This window comes from Scyliorhinus canicula, chromosome 13, assembly GCF_902713615.1.
Source record: "Scyliorhinus canicula chromosome 13, sScyCan1.1, whole genome shotgun sequence".
Lineage (NCBI taxonomy): Eukaryota > Metazoa > Chordata > Chondrichthyes > Carcharhiniformes > Scyliorhinidae > Scyliorhinus > Scyliorhinus canicula.
The window spans coordinates 89,633,608-89,652,562 of NC_052158.1; the positions used below are offsets into that span (position 1 = coordinate 89,633,608).

General features: G+C 47.8%; 1 protein-coding gene across 4 annotated transcripts in view; it reads left to right on the forward strand.

Annotated features, from left to right (window-relative positions):
- acsl3a (acyl-CoA synthetase long chain family member 3a) overlaps window positions 1-18,955 on the forward strand; it is a 139,651-nt gene that overhangs the window by 92,969 nt on the left and 27,727 nt on the right. For all 4 annotated transcript variants that reach the window (XM_038817603.1, XM_038817606.1, XM_038817605.1 and 1 more), the window contains 3 exons: window positions 4,602-4,725; window positions 5,829-5,900; window positions 14,910-15,049. In XM_038817603.1, the coding sequence (XP_038673531.1) occupies window positions 4,602-4,725; window positions 5,829-5,900; window positions 14,910-15,049 (336 nt within the window). The remainder of the gene's footprint in view (window positions 1-4,601; window positions 4,726-5,828; window positions 5,901-14,909; window positions 15,050-18,955) is intronic.

Here is an 18,955-nt window from a genome sequence, read left to right on the forward strand (position 1 = left end):
TTTCACGAAGCACTGCTGAGTCTGCTTAGATTATGATTTTTCAAATGTGTTGCTGTTACTTCCTTAATAATTGATTCCAACAATAGATGTAGGGCTAATCAGCCTACAGTTACCCACTTTTTGCCTCCACCCTCTTTTTGAATAGGGGTGTCACATTGGCAGTTTTCCAATTCTCTGATACTTCTCCAGAATCCAAGGATTTTTGGAAAATTACAACCAATGCATCCACTATCTCTGTAGCTACTTTTAGGATCCGAGAGTGCAAGTCATCAGGGCCAGGGGACTTATCTGCCTTTAGCCCCTGTAAAAATCTACCATGCGGATCTAGTGAAGTCTTGCAACACTAAAACTCAGTCGAAATTTGAGTTAAACTTCTCGGATGCAAATAAGAATCGTTTATTGCCTCTACTTGATTACAATTGAGAGAAACTTAAATCTATTCTCAATAAAGTCCGGCTAGCAAAAGGACTTAAAGAGAAGTAACTTATAAACAATTTAACTTTCAAAATAATACAGAAATGATTTGCTTATGGCAAAACAGCTTGCATGAATTTCAAAAGTTAGAGTGGAAAAGTGAAAATATGAACATAAAAATAGCGGGTAGCTAGAGCAGAGTATAGAGTGATCCTGGAATGAAATGGCTGTGCGGACCCACATGTTTAAAGAGAATGTTATCAGTCTGAAGCCATCTGTCTACACCTCTATGTTGTCCTAATTGGTTTGGGTGAGAATCAAATACATTTGATTTGATGGTTAACTGTCAATCCTCAATGTGCAACATAAGTTCTGAATGTTTCATGTTTGAATATTTGTGTATGCTATGGAATGCGATTTTGTGCTATTATCAAGACTGGTTTTTACCGGTTTTCTGCTGACTTTGCTTTATCCATATTCTGGACAATGGTGCCTTCATATTGCTTTGGTGCTTATTTCGACCTTGATCTTGATTACTGGTACAGCTCATTTGTTAATATGAAATTAACTTTAAAATCTGTTGATTAGAACAATAGTTTGTTCATTTTGTCAGCAAAATGTTGTTTTTATCTCCAATTAATTTGTGGATGTGTCAGGCTTTTGTGCTTCTGTGCTTCTGTTGAAGTTATGTGTTTTGTCATGACCTAAGGTTATGAGTGCTGAAATCCTAATTTTAAAATGGGTATTAAAACTGGGCTTTAATATTTACATTAAAATAGCCTTTTTACCTATCAGAAAATAGTTGATTTCCTTCAGCCCCATTAGTTTGCCTAATACTTCAGCATCTCTAGTGATGGTGATGGCATTTAATTCCTCGGACATATTCTTTAGTATTAATGGGATGTTGGAAGTATCTTCCACCATAAAGACTAATGCAAGATATATGTTAACTCCTCTGCCATTTCCTTGTTCCTCATAACTATATCGTGAGACTCATTTTCTAAGGACCCCATGTTCACTTTTGCATCTTTAAAAAAAATATATTTAAATAAGTTCTTGTCAGTTTTTATATTCCTCACTAGTTTGCCCTCTTAGTTTATTTTCTCCTTTGCTGGATTCTGAATTTACCCCAGTCTTGGCTATCACTGACTTTTTCTTCCTTGTATGCTTTTTCTTTCAACTTACCTTTCATGGTTAGCCATGGTTGGTTTATTCCTCTCTTAGAAACTTTCTTCTTTACTTGGATATGTTTTTGCATAGTCATGAATTATGTTCTTAAATGTCTGCCACTGATTGTTTACTCTCTTTCCTGTTAATCTATCTGCCCAGTTCACTTTAGCTGACTCTATCCTCATTTCATTGTAATTCCCTTTATTTAAGTTAGACACAGCTGTTTCTGACCTAAGTTTCACATTCTCAAACAATATTACATTAACCATGTTATGATCACTACTTCCAAGGGAATCTTCTGCTCAGGTCATTTATCAAACCTGCTTTATTACCCGTTCCAAATCCAAGGTAGCCTTTTCCTTGCTTGGCTCCATGACACATTGCTCAAGGAAACTATCCCGAATGCACTCTATGCATTTGTTGTCATAACTACCCTTTCCAACTTGATTAACCCAATCAACATGAAAATTAAAGTCACCCGTAATTATTTATCTATTATTTTTGCATGCTTGGTGCTTTATATTCTTTTCTACATTGTGGCTGCTGTTTGGGGGTCTATACACTACTCCTACCAATGTCTTGTTTCCTGGCTGTTGTTTTTTACCTCCACCCAAATGGACTCTATATCATTCGGGTCTAGATCCTCTCTCACAACTGCCCTTATTTTATCTTTTCCTTTCCTCCTGTCCTTCCGGAAGGTCAAATATCCAGGAATATTAAGTTCCCAATTTTGATCAGCTTGTAACCACATTTCTGTAATGGCTGTGAGATCATGCCCGTTTAACATAAAACATACAGCACAGAAGGCCATTCGGCCCATCGCGTCTGCACCGACCCACTTAAGCCCTCACTTCCACCCTATCCCCGTAACCCAATAACCCCTCCTAATCTTTTTGGTCACTAAGGACAATTTATCATGGCCAATCCACCTAACCTGTCTTTGGACTGTGGGAGGAAACTGGAGCACCCGGAGGAAACCCACGCAGACACGGGGAGAACGTGCAGACTCCGCACAGACTGTGACCTAGCGGGGAATCGAACCTGGGACCCTGGCGCTGTGCAGCCACAGTGCGAGTCACTTGTGCTTGTGCTGTCCACTTTACCTCTCTTTGCGCTGTCAGTTTCTCTACCTTATTTCAATGGCTTCATGCATTAAGATATCTTGCCTTTTTGCCGTTTTTAACCATTCTAACTTTTCTTTATACCGTGGCTCTATCTGCTTCTCACCCTTGATTACCCGATCTACCGTTTTTACATTTTACTGTTCTTTTATTACTGTCCTTGTTTCTCTTTCCCTTGTCACCTTGCTTCGGTTCCCATCCCCCTGTCATTCTAGTTTCAACCCTCCCAACCACACTAGCAAATACTAGTACTGAGTGAATGAAGCAATATCAGAGTTATGGACTTTAAGGTGAAATGTTAAACCAAGGCTTTGTCTACATTCTCAGGTAGATGGGGAAAAAATCCGATGGCACTAGTGCTGGAAGAGCAGATTATTCCCAGTGCCTTGGTCAATAATTAATCCAACATCACAAAACAGATTATCTGCACATTTGTCCCATAGCTTCTTGTGGGACAATTTGGCTGCCACATTTATCTACATTATTTGATTTGATTGATTTATTATTGTCACAATATAGGACATCAGTCCATTCTTGCCCAATCCACTCATCCAGTTTGTACTGGTCCCATCTCTCCCAGAACCGGTCCCTATGCACCATCCTTCCAGCCATGTATTCATCCTATATATATGCTGCTATCTCTACTCTGACTAGCGCATGGCACTGGTAGTAATTTTGAGGTCCTACTTTTCAACTTGCTTCCTAACTGCCTATATTTGGCTTTTAGGACCTCATCCTTTTTTAACCTATGTCATTGGTACCAATGTCTACCAAGATCACTGGCTGTTCACCCTCCCCCCTCCAAAATGTCCTGTAGCCATTCTGAGGTATCCTTGACCCGAGCACCAAGGAAGCAACATACAATCCTGAGCACCAAGGAGGCAACATACAATCGTTTGAAAACACCTATTTAAAAGTATTTTACAGCCAAAACGTGCTTCTGAAATGTGGCCACAGTAGAAAGCCCACCAACGACTCTACTTTCTCAGAAGACTAAGCAACTTTTACAGATGCACCATTGAAAGCATTCTTTCTGGTTGGATCACAGCTTGGTATGGTTCCCGATCTGCCCAAGACTGCAGGAAACTACAAAAGGTTGTGAATGTAGCCCAGCCCATCACGCAAACCAGCCTCCGATCCATCGACTATCTATAATTCCTGCTGCTTCGGAAAGGCAACCAGCATAATTAAGGACCCCACGCACCCTGGACATACTCTCTTCCATCAGGAAAAAGATACAAAAGTTTGAGGTCACGTACCAACCGACTCAAGAACAACTTCTTCGCTGCTGCCATCAGTCGTTTGAATAGACCTACCTCGTATTAAGTTGATCTTTTCTCTACATCCCAGTTCTGACTGTAACATTACATTCTGTAGTCTCTCCTTCCTTCCCTATGTATGGTATGTGTTGTCTGTATAGCATGCAAGAAACAACACTTTTTCACTGTATACTAATACATGTGACAATAATAAATCAAATCAAATCAAATAATGCAGATAAATGTGGCAACCAAATTGTCCCACAAAAAGCTATGGGACAAATGTGCAGATAATCTGTGTTGTGATGTTGGATTAATTATTGACCAAGGCACTGGGAATAATCTGCTCTTCCAGCACTAGTGCCATCGGATTTTTTTCCCATCTACCTGAGAATGTAGACAAAGCCTTGGTTTAACATTTCACCTTAAAGTCCATATCTCTGATTTTGCATCATTCACCCAGTACTAATTGGCCCAGATTGTGTTATGTCGGCCGTCTGATCGAGTGGCAAGAGCGTTACAACTCAGCCACGATATAAAGTGTGTAAAATGCTGTTAAATATATGATTTTTCGAAGATTGATATTTGGTGTAATTGTTGAAAACCTATATATCTGGATTTTGTATTTCCTTTAAAGACCAAAGGACACCTACATTGGTTACCTACCCCTGGCACATGTCCTGGAACTGAGTGCGGAAACACTTTGTATGGCTTGTGGCTGTGGTATTGGCTACTCCTCCCCTCAGACTTTAGCAGACCAGGTATGTGTTAATCAATGCATTCATTATTCACATCACATTTAGAATAGTCACTGTGGTGAAATATTGAACAGATCTTGGCCGGGATTCTCCCCTACCCGGCGGGGCGGGGGGTCCCGGCGTAGCGGAGTGGCGCCAACCACTCCGGCATCGGGCCTCCCCAAAGGTGCAGAATTCTCCGCACCTTTGGGGGCTAGGCCCGCGCCGGAGTGGTTGGCGCCACGCCGACTGGCGGCAAAACCGGCGCCAACGGCCTTTGACGCCTGGCGTCGGGGCTAGCCGAAAGGCCTTCGCCGGTTCGCGCATGCGCCGGTGCGTCAGCGGCCGCTGATGTCACCACCGGCGCTTGAACGGTAGGGGGGTTCTCTTCCACCTACGCCATGCTGGAGGCCGTCGCGGCGGTGGAGGAAAAAGAGTGCCCCCACGGGACTGGCCCGCCCGACGATCGGTTGGCCCCGATCGCGGGCCAGGCCACCATGAGGGCACCCCTCGGGGTTCGATCGACCTGTGCCCCCCCCCAGAGGCCCGCTCACGCCGCCAATCCCGCCGCCACCAAAGGTGGTTGAAACCACGGCGGCGGGAGAGGCCTCTCAGCGGCGGGACTTAGGCCCATCGTGGGCCGGAGAATCGCCGCAGGGAGCCCACTGATCGGCGCGGCGCGATTCCCGCCCCCGCCAATTCCATGGTGGCGGAGAATCCCGGACACAGCTGGGGCGGGATTTACGCCGGCCCGGGGCGATTCTCCGACCCTGCAGGCGGGGTCGGAGAATTTCGCCCCTTATCTGCATTTCAAATCATGCTGGTTTCTCTTTAAATATTCCTTTCATTAACAATCTGAATTACTCTACCTATTATAGACATACAGCAATTTTTACCTCTACTTTCAAAACTTGGAAAAATAGCATTGTATGTTCTATTTGAAAGAAATATTTAGCGCTCTAATTTGTATGACTGAAGAACGTAAACACTTATCCTTAACCATGCATTTATGAGGGTGAAAATATCTGAATCGAGCGATAAAAGGCATAATTCAATTGCCTTTGGAAGGAAAATTTTTACATTCAGTTGATTTTATTGTATAAGTAACCATTGTTTGTGTTTTGTAGTCTGCCAAAATCAAGAAAGGAAGCAAAGGTGATACAACAGTACTTAAACCAACACTATTGGCAGCTGTGCCAGTAAGTTTTTTGTTAAAATTTGGACATATTATTTTAGCTACCAGACACTTGTTACAAAATATGAACTCAATGAATGTTTTCATTATAAACACTACCTGAATATGCAGTGCTTAATTGCAAAAGTCCGTTAACAATGCGCTATCCTTTCTAGTCAGGAGATCTGTTGTTTACTAATTGGCTAGAACTGAAGCTCTTTTCAAGAGAGAGGTCTACATATATGTGGTGGTGGTATCCCCAGATAATGTTTGCGTTCCTGTGGGTACAGCATAACCCTACACATTTTGTTGAACAAAGTTGACACTGCACTGGAGATGCGCTATTAAACCCCAAGCAGTGTAAGGATGTAACTTCCAGGGAGCCTCTCATCATTTAATTCTGGCCTCAAATTGGGCTTATCCTCTGTGGTTACATTGTGATACTAATTAGACATTTAAAAAAAGGGGATTGGGAGAAGAGCTAGTGAAGGTGGTCAGAGATACGTTTTGGGGAAGCTTTTGAGATGTGGCAAGACCAAGATGTGTACAAACATAATACAGTATCAATGTGAAGGTCCTGGTGGCTAGTGCTGGGCAAGAAGCGGAAGTAGTCCAAACTCAGAAAAACCAAAGATGTGAGCTTGGGTATAGTACTCGAGCAACAGTGGCTACTGGATCATAGAATTTAAAGTGCGGAAGGAGGCCATTCAGCCCATCGAGTCTACACCAGCCCTTGGAAAGAGCACCCCACTGGATATATCCTGTACCTCAACAAAAACATTTTCTTTCTTGAATAAGCAGTAAAACATTGCAATATCAGACTTAAACTTAATGCACAAGTGAATATGTAATATTTTTAACAATTTTATTTGAGTGTTTCATAATCTGTCTTTTGGAGTTTGCACATTCTTCTCGTGTCTGCGTGGCTTTCCTCCAGGTGCTCTGGTTTCCTCCCACAGTCCAAAGATGTGCAGGTTAGCTGGAATGGTCATGCTGAATTGCCACTGAGTGTCCAGGTTAAGTGGGGTTAAGGTGGGGAAATGAGCCTAGGTTAGGATGCTCTTTCAGAGGGCCGATGTAGACTCCATGGGCCAAACAGCTGTCTTCAGCAATGTAAGGAGTCTATGATTCTATTTCCTTGAACAAAAAATAATGAAAGGTTGCAATTTATGCTTAGCTAATTTGGAGTTAACTTTTAAATATGGATTTGTCACTTATTGTTGTTAATTCTGGGAGCTATCGAGGCTAAACCAGCTTTTAGAAGATAATCCAATTGATCCCCACCCTCGCTCCAGTTCACTGAATATTTTTTTGTTTATTAACTACCCCAAAAACAGTTCCTGAGGTGGTTACCTAGTTAACAGTCAGGCAGATTCAAAAGGCATGGGCAGTCATTCTCTTAATTGCAAAATTTTCAGTATGTGCTGAATTGCATGTGATTTGTTTAATGGTTTTGGTTAGAAAACCAGGCTGATAATATCTGCAATGTGTCTTATCAAATTAAAATAGTTTTTGACTGCAGCTGGGGTCTTTTAAAACTCAATGGCTTAATCTTTCCAATGGGACATTTCTCTAGAAAGGAAGGACATCCTTCTAGTATAGAGATATTCCTGATGCGCATGACTTGACACGCCAGAGGTGGGCTATCCCATCAGTGTTGAGTGGTTGCAATAGATTGGAGAGCGAACTTTGTTGCAATAGACAATTTAAAGACAGGCTTCAGAACTGCTTGAAATATCCCTTAAGATTTATTTTTGTCGTTGCTCTGGGACTTGTGTACCAACACATAATTGTGGGTGCGGTACGTTTCAGCGCCGCCGTTTCAGCGCAGCTGTTTCAGCGCTGCCGTTTCAGCGCCAGGACTTTTCAGCGCCAGAAAAAGAAAATTCTCCAATGTTGTCATATAGTTATGACAGAATTTTTTTGGCACAAAGCAATTTACAAATCTGTAAGTTCATAAAATGAAATAAAACTCAAGTGTTAACTAAATGTTTTTATTGTAAAAGATCCACTTATAAATATCCAAAAACAGTACATTAAAACAATTTACAAATCTGTAAGTTCATAAAATCAATCATTAAAAGGAAAGTTCATTGGACATTCATTGGATATTCATTGGAAAAAACGCTTTTAGTTTGTTAAATTGTGCCCTATTGAACGAAGGTAGTCAATTTCATTCCTGCAACCATATTCGGAAACAATTCTCAATATCCTCTCATCAGCTTTTCTATATTTAAGTAATTTTAATTGAAGTTCATTGCCAGCTAAAAGTTTCTCGAAGTGCTCGTCTCTTCCCTTTTGAACATGCTTAAGGACATCAATGAACTTCCAGATAGTTGGGTGTGACATTAACAGTTCACTTTTCAATCTCCTGTTGGCCGCCTCAGCATAGTTATTTGTTCTGTCATCCCCATCTAATGTTCTTTGATACATATTCCACATCTCGGTAGGAAATAAAGGACTTCGTCTGCCTGCTCCTCGGCGATTAGGACGGCCGATATAATTGTCTTCGAAATAGTTTAAAACCGGAATTAACTCCTCCGGTAAATTACCTGCTAAAGAATCCACGTGACTGTCAAGGTCGGCAACTGGCACAAAACATAGGGCAGTTATCATTTTCGAATGTAATGCAAAATCGGGATTGCTCTTATATAAACGCTTGAGACCAAAACCAGTTATCTGCCTCAGTATATTTTGAGACAGTAATCATAATAAAACTCCAACAAAATCTAAAGACAGTTAGAACGATGAAACGACCAAATAACTAAGTGTAAAAGCTGGTATACCTGTGTCATACCTGTGACCATACTCAAGAATGATTTCTGAATGAATGAGCGCTGAAACGTCCTGGCGCTGAAATATTTGGCGCTGAAATATTTGGCGCTGAAACGTCCTGGCGCTGAAATGGCGGCGCTGAAACGGCGGCGCTGAAACGGCGGCGCTGAACTGTCCCATTCCCCATAATTGTGCAAGTTCTTTTTGCAAGGAAACCTCTTGAGGCCTCCTGTCAACTGATAATCCAAGATACCAGAGTTAGACAGGCTGCCCGGTATCCACTGTTTCAACAAGGCTGAAGGGACGATTGATTATAAAACAATTTATTTGCAACTGTGCAATGCTTATCCTCTGTACAAAGAACATTTTTTTTAATAAACATTTTATAGAGGTATTTATGGTTTTATAACAATAACAGAAGAAACAGTGTACATTACAAATATAAACATAGCGCAACAGCCATCTTCCTCCCTCGCATGTCCCACCTTACCAACACCCTAGTCCAAACTAAACTAAACCCCAACCCCCCTCCCCTTCTGCTGACGGTTAATTTTCCCCAAAGAAGTCGACGAACGGCTGCCAACTCCGGACGAACTCTAACATTGACCCTCTCAGGGCGAACTTGATTTTTTTCCAGTCAGAGAAAGCTAGCCATGTCAGTTAACCGGGTCTCCGACTTCGGGGGCTTTGAGTCCCTCCAAGCTAATAATATCCTTCTCCGGGCTACCAGAGAGGCAAAGCCCAGAGCGTCTGCCTCTTTCTCCTCCTGGATTCCCGGGTCTTCCGACACTACGAAAATCGCCATCTCTGGACTCGGCACCACCCTTGAACAGCAGAGGCACCGTTACCAATGCCCCCAAACACGTGCCCTTACATCATGCCGCCTCTCCTCGCTCCCCCATCGACCCCTCCCCCCCCTACCCACTTCCTAATCATAGCTATATTTGCCTCCCAATAATAATTCGGCAGCGCCAGCCCGCCCTCCCCCACCCCCGGCCTGCGCTCCAGCATTCTCTTTTTTTACTCGCGGGGTCTTACCCGCCCATACAAAGCCAGAGATCACCTTGTTGAACCGTTTAAAGAAGGTCCGTGGAATAAAGATGGGGAGACACTGAAACACAAACAGGAATCTCGGGAGGACTGTCATTTTCACTGTCTGTACCCTCCCAGCTAGTGATAACGGGAGCATGGAGCATGTCCCACCTTCGGATATCTTCCTTCAGTTGGTCTACTAATTGGGTCAAATTTAATTTATGTAGCCGTTCCCATTCCCGTGCCACCTGTATGTCTCGGTACCGAAAGCTTCCCCCAATCGCCGCTCCTGCCCCCTTGCCTAGATCGGGAACATTTCACTTTTCCCCATGTTCAATTTATAACCTGAGAACTGGCCAAATTCTCCCAGAATCCTCATAATTTCTTCCATCACTTCTAGTGGGTCTGAATCATATAGGAGCAGGTCATCTGCGTATAGCAAGACTCTATGCTCTGCCCCTCCCCAAACCAGCCCCTTCCAGCCCCTTGAGGCTCTCAGTGCAATTGTCAGTGGTTCTAAGGCCAGCGCAAACAGAAGTGGGGAGAGGGGGTATCCTTGCAGCCTAAAATAGCCCAATATCAACATGTTGGTCAGTACACTCGCCACGGGTGCCTGATACAGCAGCCTAACCCAGTCGATGAAGCCCCGTCCAAACCCAAACCGCCCCAGCGCCTCCCACAGATAATCCCATTGCACCCGATCAAATGCCTTCTCTGTGTCCATTGTGATCACTACCTGTACGTTCCTACCCTCTGGGGGCATCATGATCACATTCAGCAGCCTAACGTTGGCCGCCAACTGCCTACCCTTAACGAATCCCGTCTGGTCCTCCCAATCACATCCGGAACGCAATCTTTGATCCTAGAGAACATGATTTTGGCCAGCAGTTTGGCATCTACATTTAACAAGAAGATTGGTCTGTAGGACCCGCATAGCTCCGGGTCCTGATCCCGCTTCAAGGTCAGTGCGATCGTGGCCTGTGATATCGTCAGGGGAAGCACCCCTCTATCCTTTGCCTCATTAAATGTCCTCATCAACAGCAACCCCAGTATCCCAGAGATCTTTGTATAAAACTCCACTGGCTACCCGTTCGGTTCCGGGGCTTTACCCACCTGCATGGCCTTCAGTCCTTCTGCTATTTCTTCCAACCCGATCGGGGGCCCCCAGTCCTTCTACCAACCCTTTGTCAATCTTCGGGAACCTCAGCCCCCCTAAGAATTGCCTTATCCCCTCCGGCCCAGCTGGGGGTTCCGACTCATACAGCCTGCTATAAAACTCCTTAAACGTTTCATTAACCCCTGCTGAATCTCTGACCAGGTTCCCATCGCTGTCATTTAGAACATAGAACAGTACAGCACAGAACAGGCCCTTCGGCCCTCGATGTTGTGCCGAGCAATGATCACCCTACTTAAACCCACGTATCCACCCTATACCCGTAACCCAACAACCTCCCCCTTAACTTTACTTTTTAGGACACTACGGGCAATTTAGCATGGCCAATCCACCTAACCCGCACATCTTTGGACTGTGGGAGGAAACCGGAGCACCCGGAGGGAACCCACGCACACACGGGGAGAACGTGCAGACTCCGCACAGACAGTGACCCAGCCAGGAATCGAACCTGGGACCCTGGAGCTGTGAAGCATTTATGCTAACCACCATGCTACCGTGCTGCCCCCTTTCCCAATTTACTTTCCCAATCTCCCTGGCTGCCTCCCTCTTTCTGAGTTGCTGCACAAGCATTCTGCTGGTCTTCTCTCCATATTCATATATCACCCCTCTCGCCTTCCTCAGCTGCTCCACCGCCTTCCCTGTAGTTAATAAGCCAAACTCTGCCTATTGCCTCCGTCGTTCCCTTAGAAGCCCTGCCTCTGGTGTCTCCGCATATCTCCTGTCGAACTGAAGTATTTCCCTTATCAGTCAGTCCGTCTCTGCTCTGTCTACCTTCTACCTGTGGGCCCGTATCGACATCAGCTCCCCCCTAACCACTATCTTCAATTCCTCCCAGACCATTGCAGCTGCAACTTCCCCCGTATCGTTAACGTCCAGATAGTTTAGGATACATTTCCTCACCCGCCCGCACACCTCTTCATCCGCTAACAGTCCAACATCCAGTCTCCAATGCGGGCGTTGGCCACCCTCCTTGCTCACCTGTAGGTTCACCCAGTGTGGGGCCTGATCTGAGACCGTGATTGCTGAGTACTCAGTGTCCACTACCCCGGTCAGTAGAGCCTTGTTCAAGATTTTAAAAAGTAAACCCGGGTGTACACTATGCACGTGTGAGTAAAAGCAGAACTCCTTCACTCTCGGCTGCCCAGATCTCCATGGGTCCCTTCCCCCCCCCCCCCCCCCCCCCCCCCCCTCCCCCCCCATCTGCTCCATAACCCCTTTAGATCCTTTGCCATTGCTGGCACCCTGCCTGTCCTTGAGCTCGACCGGTCTAGCCTTGGGTCAGTGACTGTTTTGAAATGTGTGTCCCCCCCACCCTCACCTGTTCCCCCCCCCATGACCAACTTGTGCGAATCCAGGTCAGGGATCTTCCCCAACATCCTACTTATGAACTCCACATCATCCCAATTTGGCGCGTACACATTCACATGCACCACCGACTGCCCTTCCAGCTTCCCACTAACCATGATGTAACTGCCTCCCACATCCCGCTTCGAATGACACTCACTTGTTAATCAGGATTGCGACCCACATCCCGCTTCGAATGACACTCACTTGTTAATCAGGATTGCGAACCCTCTTGTCTTAGAGTCCAGCCCTGAGTGATAAACCTATCCAACCCATCCTTTCCTTAATCTAATCTGATCGGTTACTCTGAGGTGCGTCTCCTGCAACATTGCCATGGCCGCCTTCAATCCCCTCAAATGTGCGAACACGCGTGCCCTCTTAACCGGCCCCCATTTAGCCCTCTTATATTCCATGTGATCAGCCTGGTTGGGGGACTCCCCTCCTTCTCATTCCCCCCGCCGCCGATCAGCCATCACCTTTCTTGGGCCAGTCTCCAGCTCGTGCCCCATGCATCCGCAGGCCCGTCCCCAGGCAGCCTCCGACCCCGACCTCCCTCTTGTCCCCAGAAAAGGTCCCTCCCCCATCAGCAGAACAGTCACCCCCCCCCCCCAACCCCGGTAACAGCACTAAGCAAACCGCCCCCTTCAACAAGCATAGCATCTGATCACCTCCCACTGCGCTTCCATGAGCCAGCCCGCCCAGCTAGCTTGATAGCCCCTGCCCATGGCGCCAGACATTTTCCCACCTATTGTCTTCCCCCCCCCCACCCCCCGCACACATATGCAAAATAAAACAATCCCGACCCAATTGCCCAAAAGCAACACAAAGAAAATCAAAAAGAAAACCCCACATCTAAAATTCACACCTCCATCCCCCATCAGTACAAATGCAAACTCACACAAATATGTGGCAGGCCCCAAATCAATACAGAAGGCATTACAGATAAAGTCCAAACACAGAAACTTTTTTTAACATGAATCCTGCTGCAAAGTTCAAACCCCTCAGTCCACTGCCAGCCCTTTCCTTCCAGTGACGTCCATCGCTTCCTCGGGCGACTCAAAGTAAAAATGTTGCTCCTCATAAGTGACCCAAAGACGGGTTGGATAAACTTCACCTTCTTCTTGAAAAGGGTCGACTTTATTTAGTTGAGCTCTGCTCTTCTCCTGACCACGTCCGTGCTCAGATCTTGGTATATACGCAGGATGCTGTCTCCCATTTACAGCTCTGTGTCTGCCTGGCCCACAATAGAATACACTCCAGGTAGCTGTGGAATCTCACCACCATCGCCCTCAGGGGGTCCCCCACACGCAGTTTTCTCGCGAGTGTTCTGTGAGTCCTGTCCACCGTCGGGAGAACGTCCCCTCCCTCAGTAACTTCTCGAACATGCCCGCTATATATGTCCCGGTGTCCGCCCCTTTGGCCCCCTCCGGGATACCAACGATTCTCAAGTTCTGCCGGCGGGACCTATTCTCTCGATCCTGCACCTTCTCCTGGAGCCTTTTCTGTTGGTCTCTCAACATCCTCACCTCCAACTACACTGCTGTTTAGTGTTCATCCTGCTCAGTCAGTGCCTTCTCCACTTTCTGGATTGCCTGGTCTTGAGCATCCAGTCTATGTTTCAGACAAGCAATTGATTCCTTAATCGTGTCCAAGCATTCCTGTTTCTGCTTGACAAAGCCCTACTGTGTGAACTGCATCAGCTGCTCCATCGACCGCTGGGTCGTCGAGCCAGGACTCCGGTCGTCCGCCATGCTTTCTCCCGCTACAGCCTTAGCCCAAGCCTTTTCTGTTTGCTTATTTCTTCCTTTGCGAGGACTCCTGGTCCGTCTCTCCATGAACTGATGTAGAATCCCTCTTCACAATTGCGTCCACCATTCATTTTCCAAATCATATCCACCAAAAAATCAGGGAAAAATGTCCAACGGTCGGACCTGAGCGGGAGCCACCAAATGTGCGGCCTACTCCTTCATAGCCGCCACAGGAAGTCTGTACAAAGGACATTGAGGATACAATAGATCAGGCTTGTCCAATATTTTTGCTTGGAGGTTACATTTCCATTGATTTCTGACTCAAGAGGCTGATGACCAAATTTCAGAAAGGTGTGGTTTGGCACAACATTAAACTGAATTTCTAAAACAAAAATTGAGGTGTTAAGAAAAGAAACCTTTGCTGAGAAAAAAATAAAATGAATAAATTAAGTTAAAAGAAAAGTTGTTAATAAAAAGGACAAGTGTGTGAGGGGGTCAGTGTGTGTGCCAGGCTCACTCTCTGGGTGCAGATGTGTACACGATGGTGAGAGTGAGTGAGAAACATGAGACTGGGAGTAAGGCACACACACACACACTCACTCCTACACATGCTAGTGATCCTATCAGTAGCAAACTTGCGAGAGGAATGGACTGATTGGAGGAACAGCTACTTGCAGGATTTTCCACTCTACTTAACCTGTCTGACAGGCATTTCGAAAAATGGCTCCAGGGACCAGATAGAATGGCTTTGGAAGCTGCAATCCGTCCTGGCTGCAAGTTGGCCTGCAGCAGATACTGTCCACTAAGATAAGCTGACTCAGAAAGCCTTGGGTCTTGTGAGCTAAAGAATTAAGAATCAATCCCCATCAGAAAATTATATTTTTATCATATGCAAAAGAACAAAACCAACAACAACTTTAAAAAACTGTAAAACCATTGTTTTTCATTAATGTGTCAACAGGAAATTATGGACCGAATTTATAAGAATATTGTAACCAAAATAGAAGACATGAGTAGTATGCAACGGACTCTCTTTGTTGTGGCCTACAACTACAAAATGGAACAGATGTCCTTAGGTTGCAGCACGCCTATCTGTGATTGGTAAGATATAAATAATCAAGTCTGATAAATTATTTTACAGTAACAAATGTAAGAAGGATACAATTGTTGGATATAAAAATTAGCATGTCGTAGTAACATTAGTCTGTTTGGGGAAAGAGAAAATATGTGGGGTGGATTCTCTGTCAGCTGACGCCATAATCGCGAAATGTGATTGGGTGGAGAATCGGTTTGATACCAAAATTGTGGCGGGTGCCAGTTTCACGCCAAATTGTAATCTCCAGTGCCTCGATATGCCTCCGCATATGCTATAAATACCGTTGACATATCATTAGCGGGCCTGACCCAGTATTGTCCATGGCCTCTGCGATTCTCCACCTTCAATGGGGCGAATTCCTGACGTGAATTTTACTTGTGCTTTTAAAAATTGAGAAACAGACGATGTGGCTGATGACGGAGAGAGAGGAGGTAGGACACAGAGCGGCCCTGCAGTGGCTGCTGTCCTGATACTGGCTGGGGTTGTTTGGGGTGTGGGGGGGAGAAAGAAGAGGGAGGGGGGGGGGGGAAACCAAACGACGGGCGTGGGGCCGGGGTGTCCCCACCATGCCTGGGCCTGCAAGGCAGCCCACTGACCACCCACATTGGCCCTGTTTCGGCTGAGTGACAAAGGCTGTATGCTCACCCACAAAAGGGCACCAGACAGGTGCCGTGGACAGTACTGCTGGCAAGCGCAACACCAGCTGACAGTACGGGGCGGGCGCCAGGGTCAGAGGCCCTGGGCACCGACGGGGCCATGGGTTCAGAGATGGGGGCGGGGGTTGGACAGACATGCAACCGGAGCCACTGTGTAGCCCGTTGGACATGGGGATATTGAGGTACACACCATGCTAACATGTCGGCCTTTCACCCCTGCAGTCAATGGATAGTGGAAAACGACTAGCAATGATGGCCTTTATCCTAGTCGCCACAGCCCTGGGGGATGCACTGCGGCTGTACGAGATGGAGCTGCTCGAGAAGGAGGAAGCTGCAGCAGTGGAGGAACAGGATGCAGCTGCTGAGGATGGGGAGCCGGCCTCCCAACAGGCCGAGGAGAAGGAGCTGCAAAGGAGGCGCCGCCATATGAGCCCTCGTGACGGCAGCGCCTGTCATTCGAGGACCTGCCAGGCTGGGCATGCCGTCGAAGACTCCAGCTGAGCAGGGGGACAGTGCGACACATCTGCTAGATCATGGTGCACCTGGCACCACGGGGGAATGGGGGAGGACACCCACTCCCGGTGGCTATCAAGGTGACGGTCGCCCTGAACTTCTATGCCACGGGGTCCTTCCAGGCACCGATTGGGAACATGTCCGGGATCTCTCGAAGCTCGGTGCACAGTGCATATGCGCCATCACGGAGACCCTAGATGCCCATTCGGCACAACACATCCATTTAAATGTGGTCAGAGCCCACCCAGGATGCCTGGGCAGCAGGGTTTGCCACCATCACCGTCATGCCCTAGGTCCAGGAGGTGATCGGCGGTATGCATGTCGCCCTAAGAGCATGTGAAGATGACAGGCCGCTCTACATAAACCTAAAGCGGTTCCACTCAATGAACCTGCAGCTGGTGCATGACCATCAGACGCACATCATGCATGTCTGCGGCCGATAACGGGGCAGTGTGCACGATGCCTGCATCATGGCACATTCGACGATTCCCGTCCTCTTCGAGGCGCACTCCAGGCTGCGGGGTTGACTCCTAGATAACAGCGGTTATCCCTAGGGTCGTGGCTGATGGTACCTATCCGAAGGCCACAGAACGACATGGAGACCTGGTACGATGACGCTCACAGAGCGACCAGGGACGCGATCGAGCCTCCTGAAGATGCGGTTCAGGTGTCAGTATTACGCTGGGAGGGTAGCCCACATCGTTGCGGCCTGCTGGAGCCTCTACAACATTGCGCAGTAGAGCGGCGACATGCTGAAGGAGGAGGATGAAGGCCAGGTCTCGTCCGGCGAGGAAGATGTGGGGATAGATAGGACATGGGGCATGGGCAGGCACGGGAGATGACACAACATATGCGCCAGGGCTGACGTGCACGGGACACTCTGATTGCCTCCAGGTTTAATGACTGGGCGAAGGGGAGAACGGTGTGGCGGGTGAGATACACGCAGCACAACAGGGTGTGTGGGTCCTGGGTTGGCAGTAACAGCGGGTCTGGTCCATGGGTTGGAGGGTGACGACAACCCACTGTGCGATGGGCTCTGCATCTTTTGACGTCTGACTCCTTCCCATGTTAGCACTTTCCACCGTCCAGCTGGGGATCCCTGCATGCATCACAGTCCCATTGATTCCCTGGGGTTGCAGAGGGGGAAGGCACCGGAGTGGTGAGCGCTAGCTGAGCTGCGGTCCCTGAATCAAACCCACCCACAAGTTCCGGCAGTTCCTCCTCCCGCACCTGCACTCTCTCTGCAGCCAACCCAGACCAGCCCACCCCTCACACCTTTCTGACAGAGCACTAAAGTAGGTTGTAACAATGTGCACAGGTGTTTAATGTGAAAATCTACATACAGATGTGTGCCCTAGCCCCTATTGCTAAACTGTGCCCCGCCCACTTGACTGGTGTCTACTTTTCTGGCCGTATGGGCCCTAATGCTACATCTAGGTGGACCCCAGACAATGCATCAGGAGTGGAGGCAGCCTGCTGTGATTCCCATCCTGCGACCTAGGTCTCCTTTGGCCGACGTCGTCTACTGGGGCGACAGGGCCTGCATGGGCCTGGCTGCTGCTCAGGTGTCCCAGGTGGCGTGGTGTCTGTTCTGCTCGCTGCCCACCAGATGGGACACGGTGGGGGGGTCCGAGGTTCTGCGATGTTCGGCAGTTCCCCTGCGGGAGCCACCGGCACGGGCCCAATCATCTTCACTTCATTCGGGGTGCCCGGTGACCCCTGGACTACTCCATGGGACAGGAGTGCGAGAGGAGTTATCCCCTGAGGCTCTCCTGCTGCCATCTCAACCAAGGTCTGTACTCTAGCGGCCATGGACCACTTCCGTCTGCGACTGTGCCACATCGTGCTGTGACTGTGCCACCACCTTCTGTGTTTGTGCCATATCAGCCAGTGACTGCACCATCTTCCTCTAGGACTGGGGCACCTCCCTCTGTGTCTGCACCACGTTGGCCAGCGCCTGGGCAATAACGCAGACACTCTCAGCCATGGCCCGCTGTGACTGGGCCACGCTCAGGAGCGCCGCTGCAATGTTCAGATGGCTCTGGCACATGGCTGCCTTTGAGAAAGCAGCCCTGTCCTGGGCCTCAGCTACCACCTGCACAGATTGCCCCAGGCCTTGGACACGCTGATCTATAGCCGAAACCTCAAGGCCTCCACTGTGGATGGCACTTGTGCGGCTGCAGGTGCTGGATGATTGCCGACAGCCCCTCATGTAGTTTTTCGCTTTGTGACTGCATCTCCATGATCGATGGGACTGTCTTCCAGAAGCCCAAAACCCATCTGGATGGCAGCTAACCCCTGGGGTTCGCCCATCCTCCGACAGTCCGCCCCCTTGGGAGTTCCTACATCCACCTTGCATACCGGAGCATTTGTGTGGTGAGCACCAGATAGTATCCCAGGAGCCTCTTCACTAAAGTGCCCAGCCGCCTAAGTGTCTCTGGGATGGTGGACGGTGTTGGAGTCAGCTGTGATGGGAAATCCGTGTCATCCTTGGACTTGATCTCCGGGTTTTCCTGGGTCACGGTGGATGGTTCCTTCTGTGTCGGTATCCTTGCTGCTGCTCAGCACCTAGGGTCTAGCTGTGGCTGGTGGGGAGTGGGGGGGGGGGGGGGGGGGGGGGGGCGGTGGCAATGGACACCAGAGGGACCTGCCTCCATCACTGACAGGATGCATGATTAGACCGGGGGAGAGGGTTTGCGGGTGTGTGGAGCTGTTCTGAAGGTGTGTGGTTGGCAGACGTGT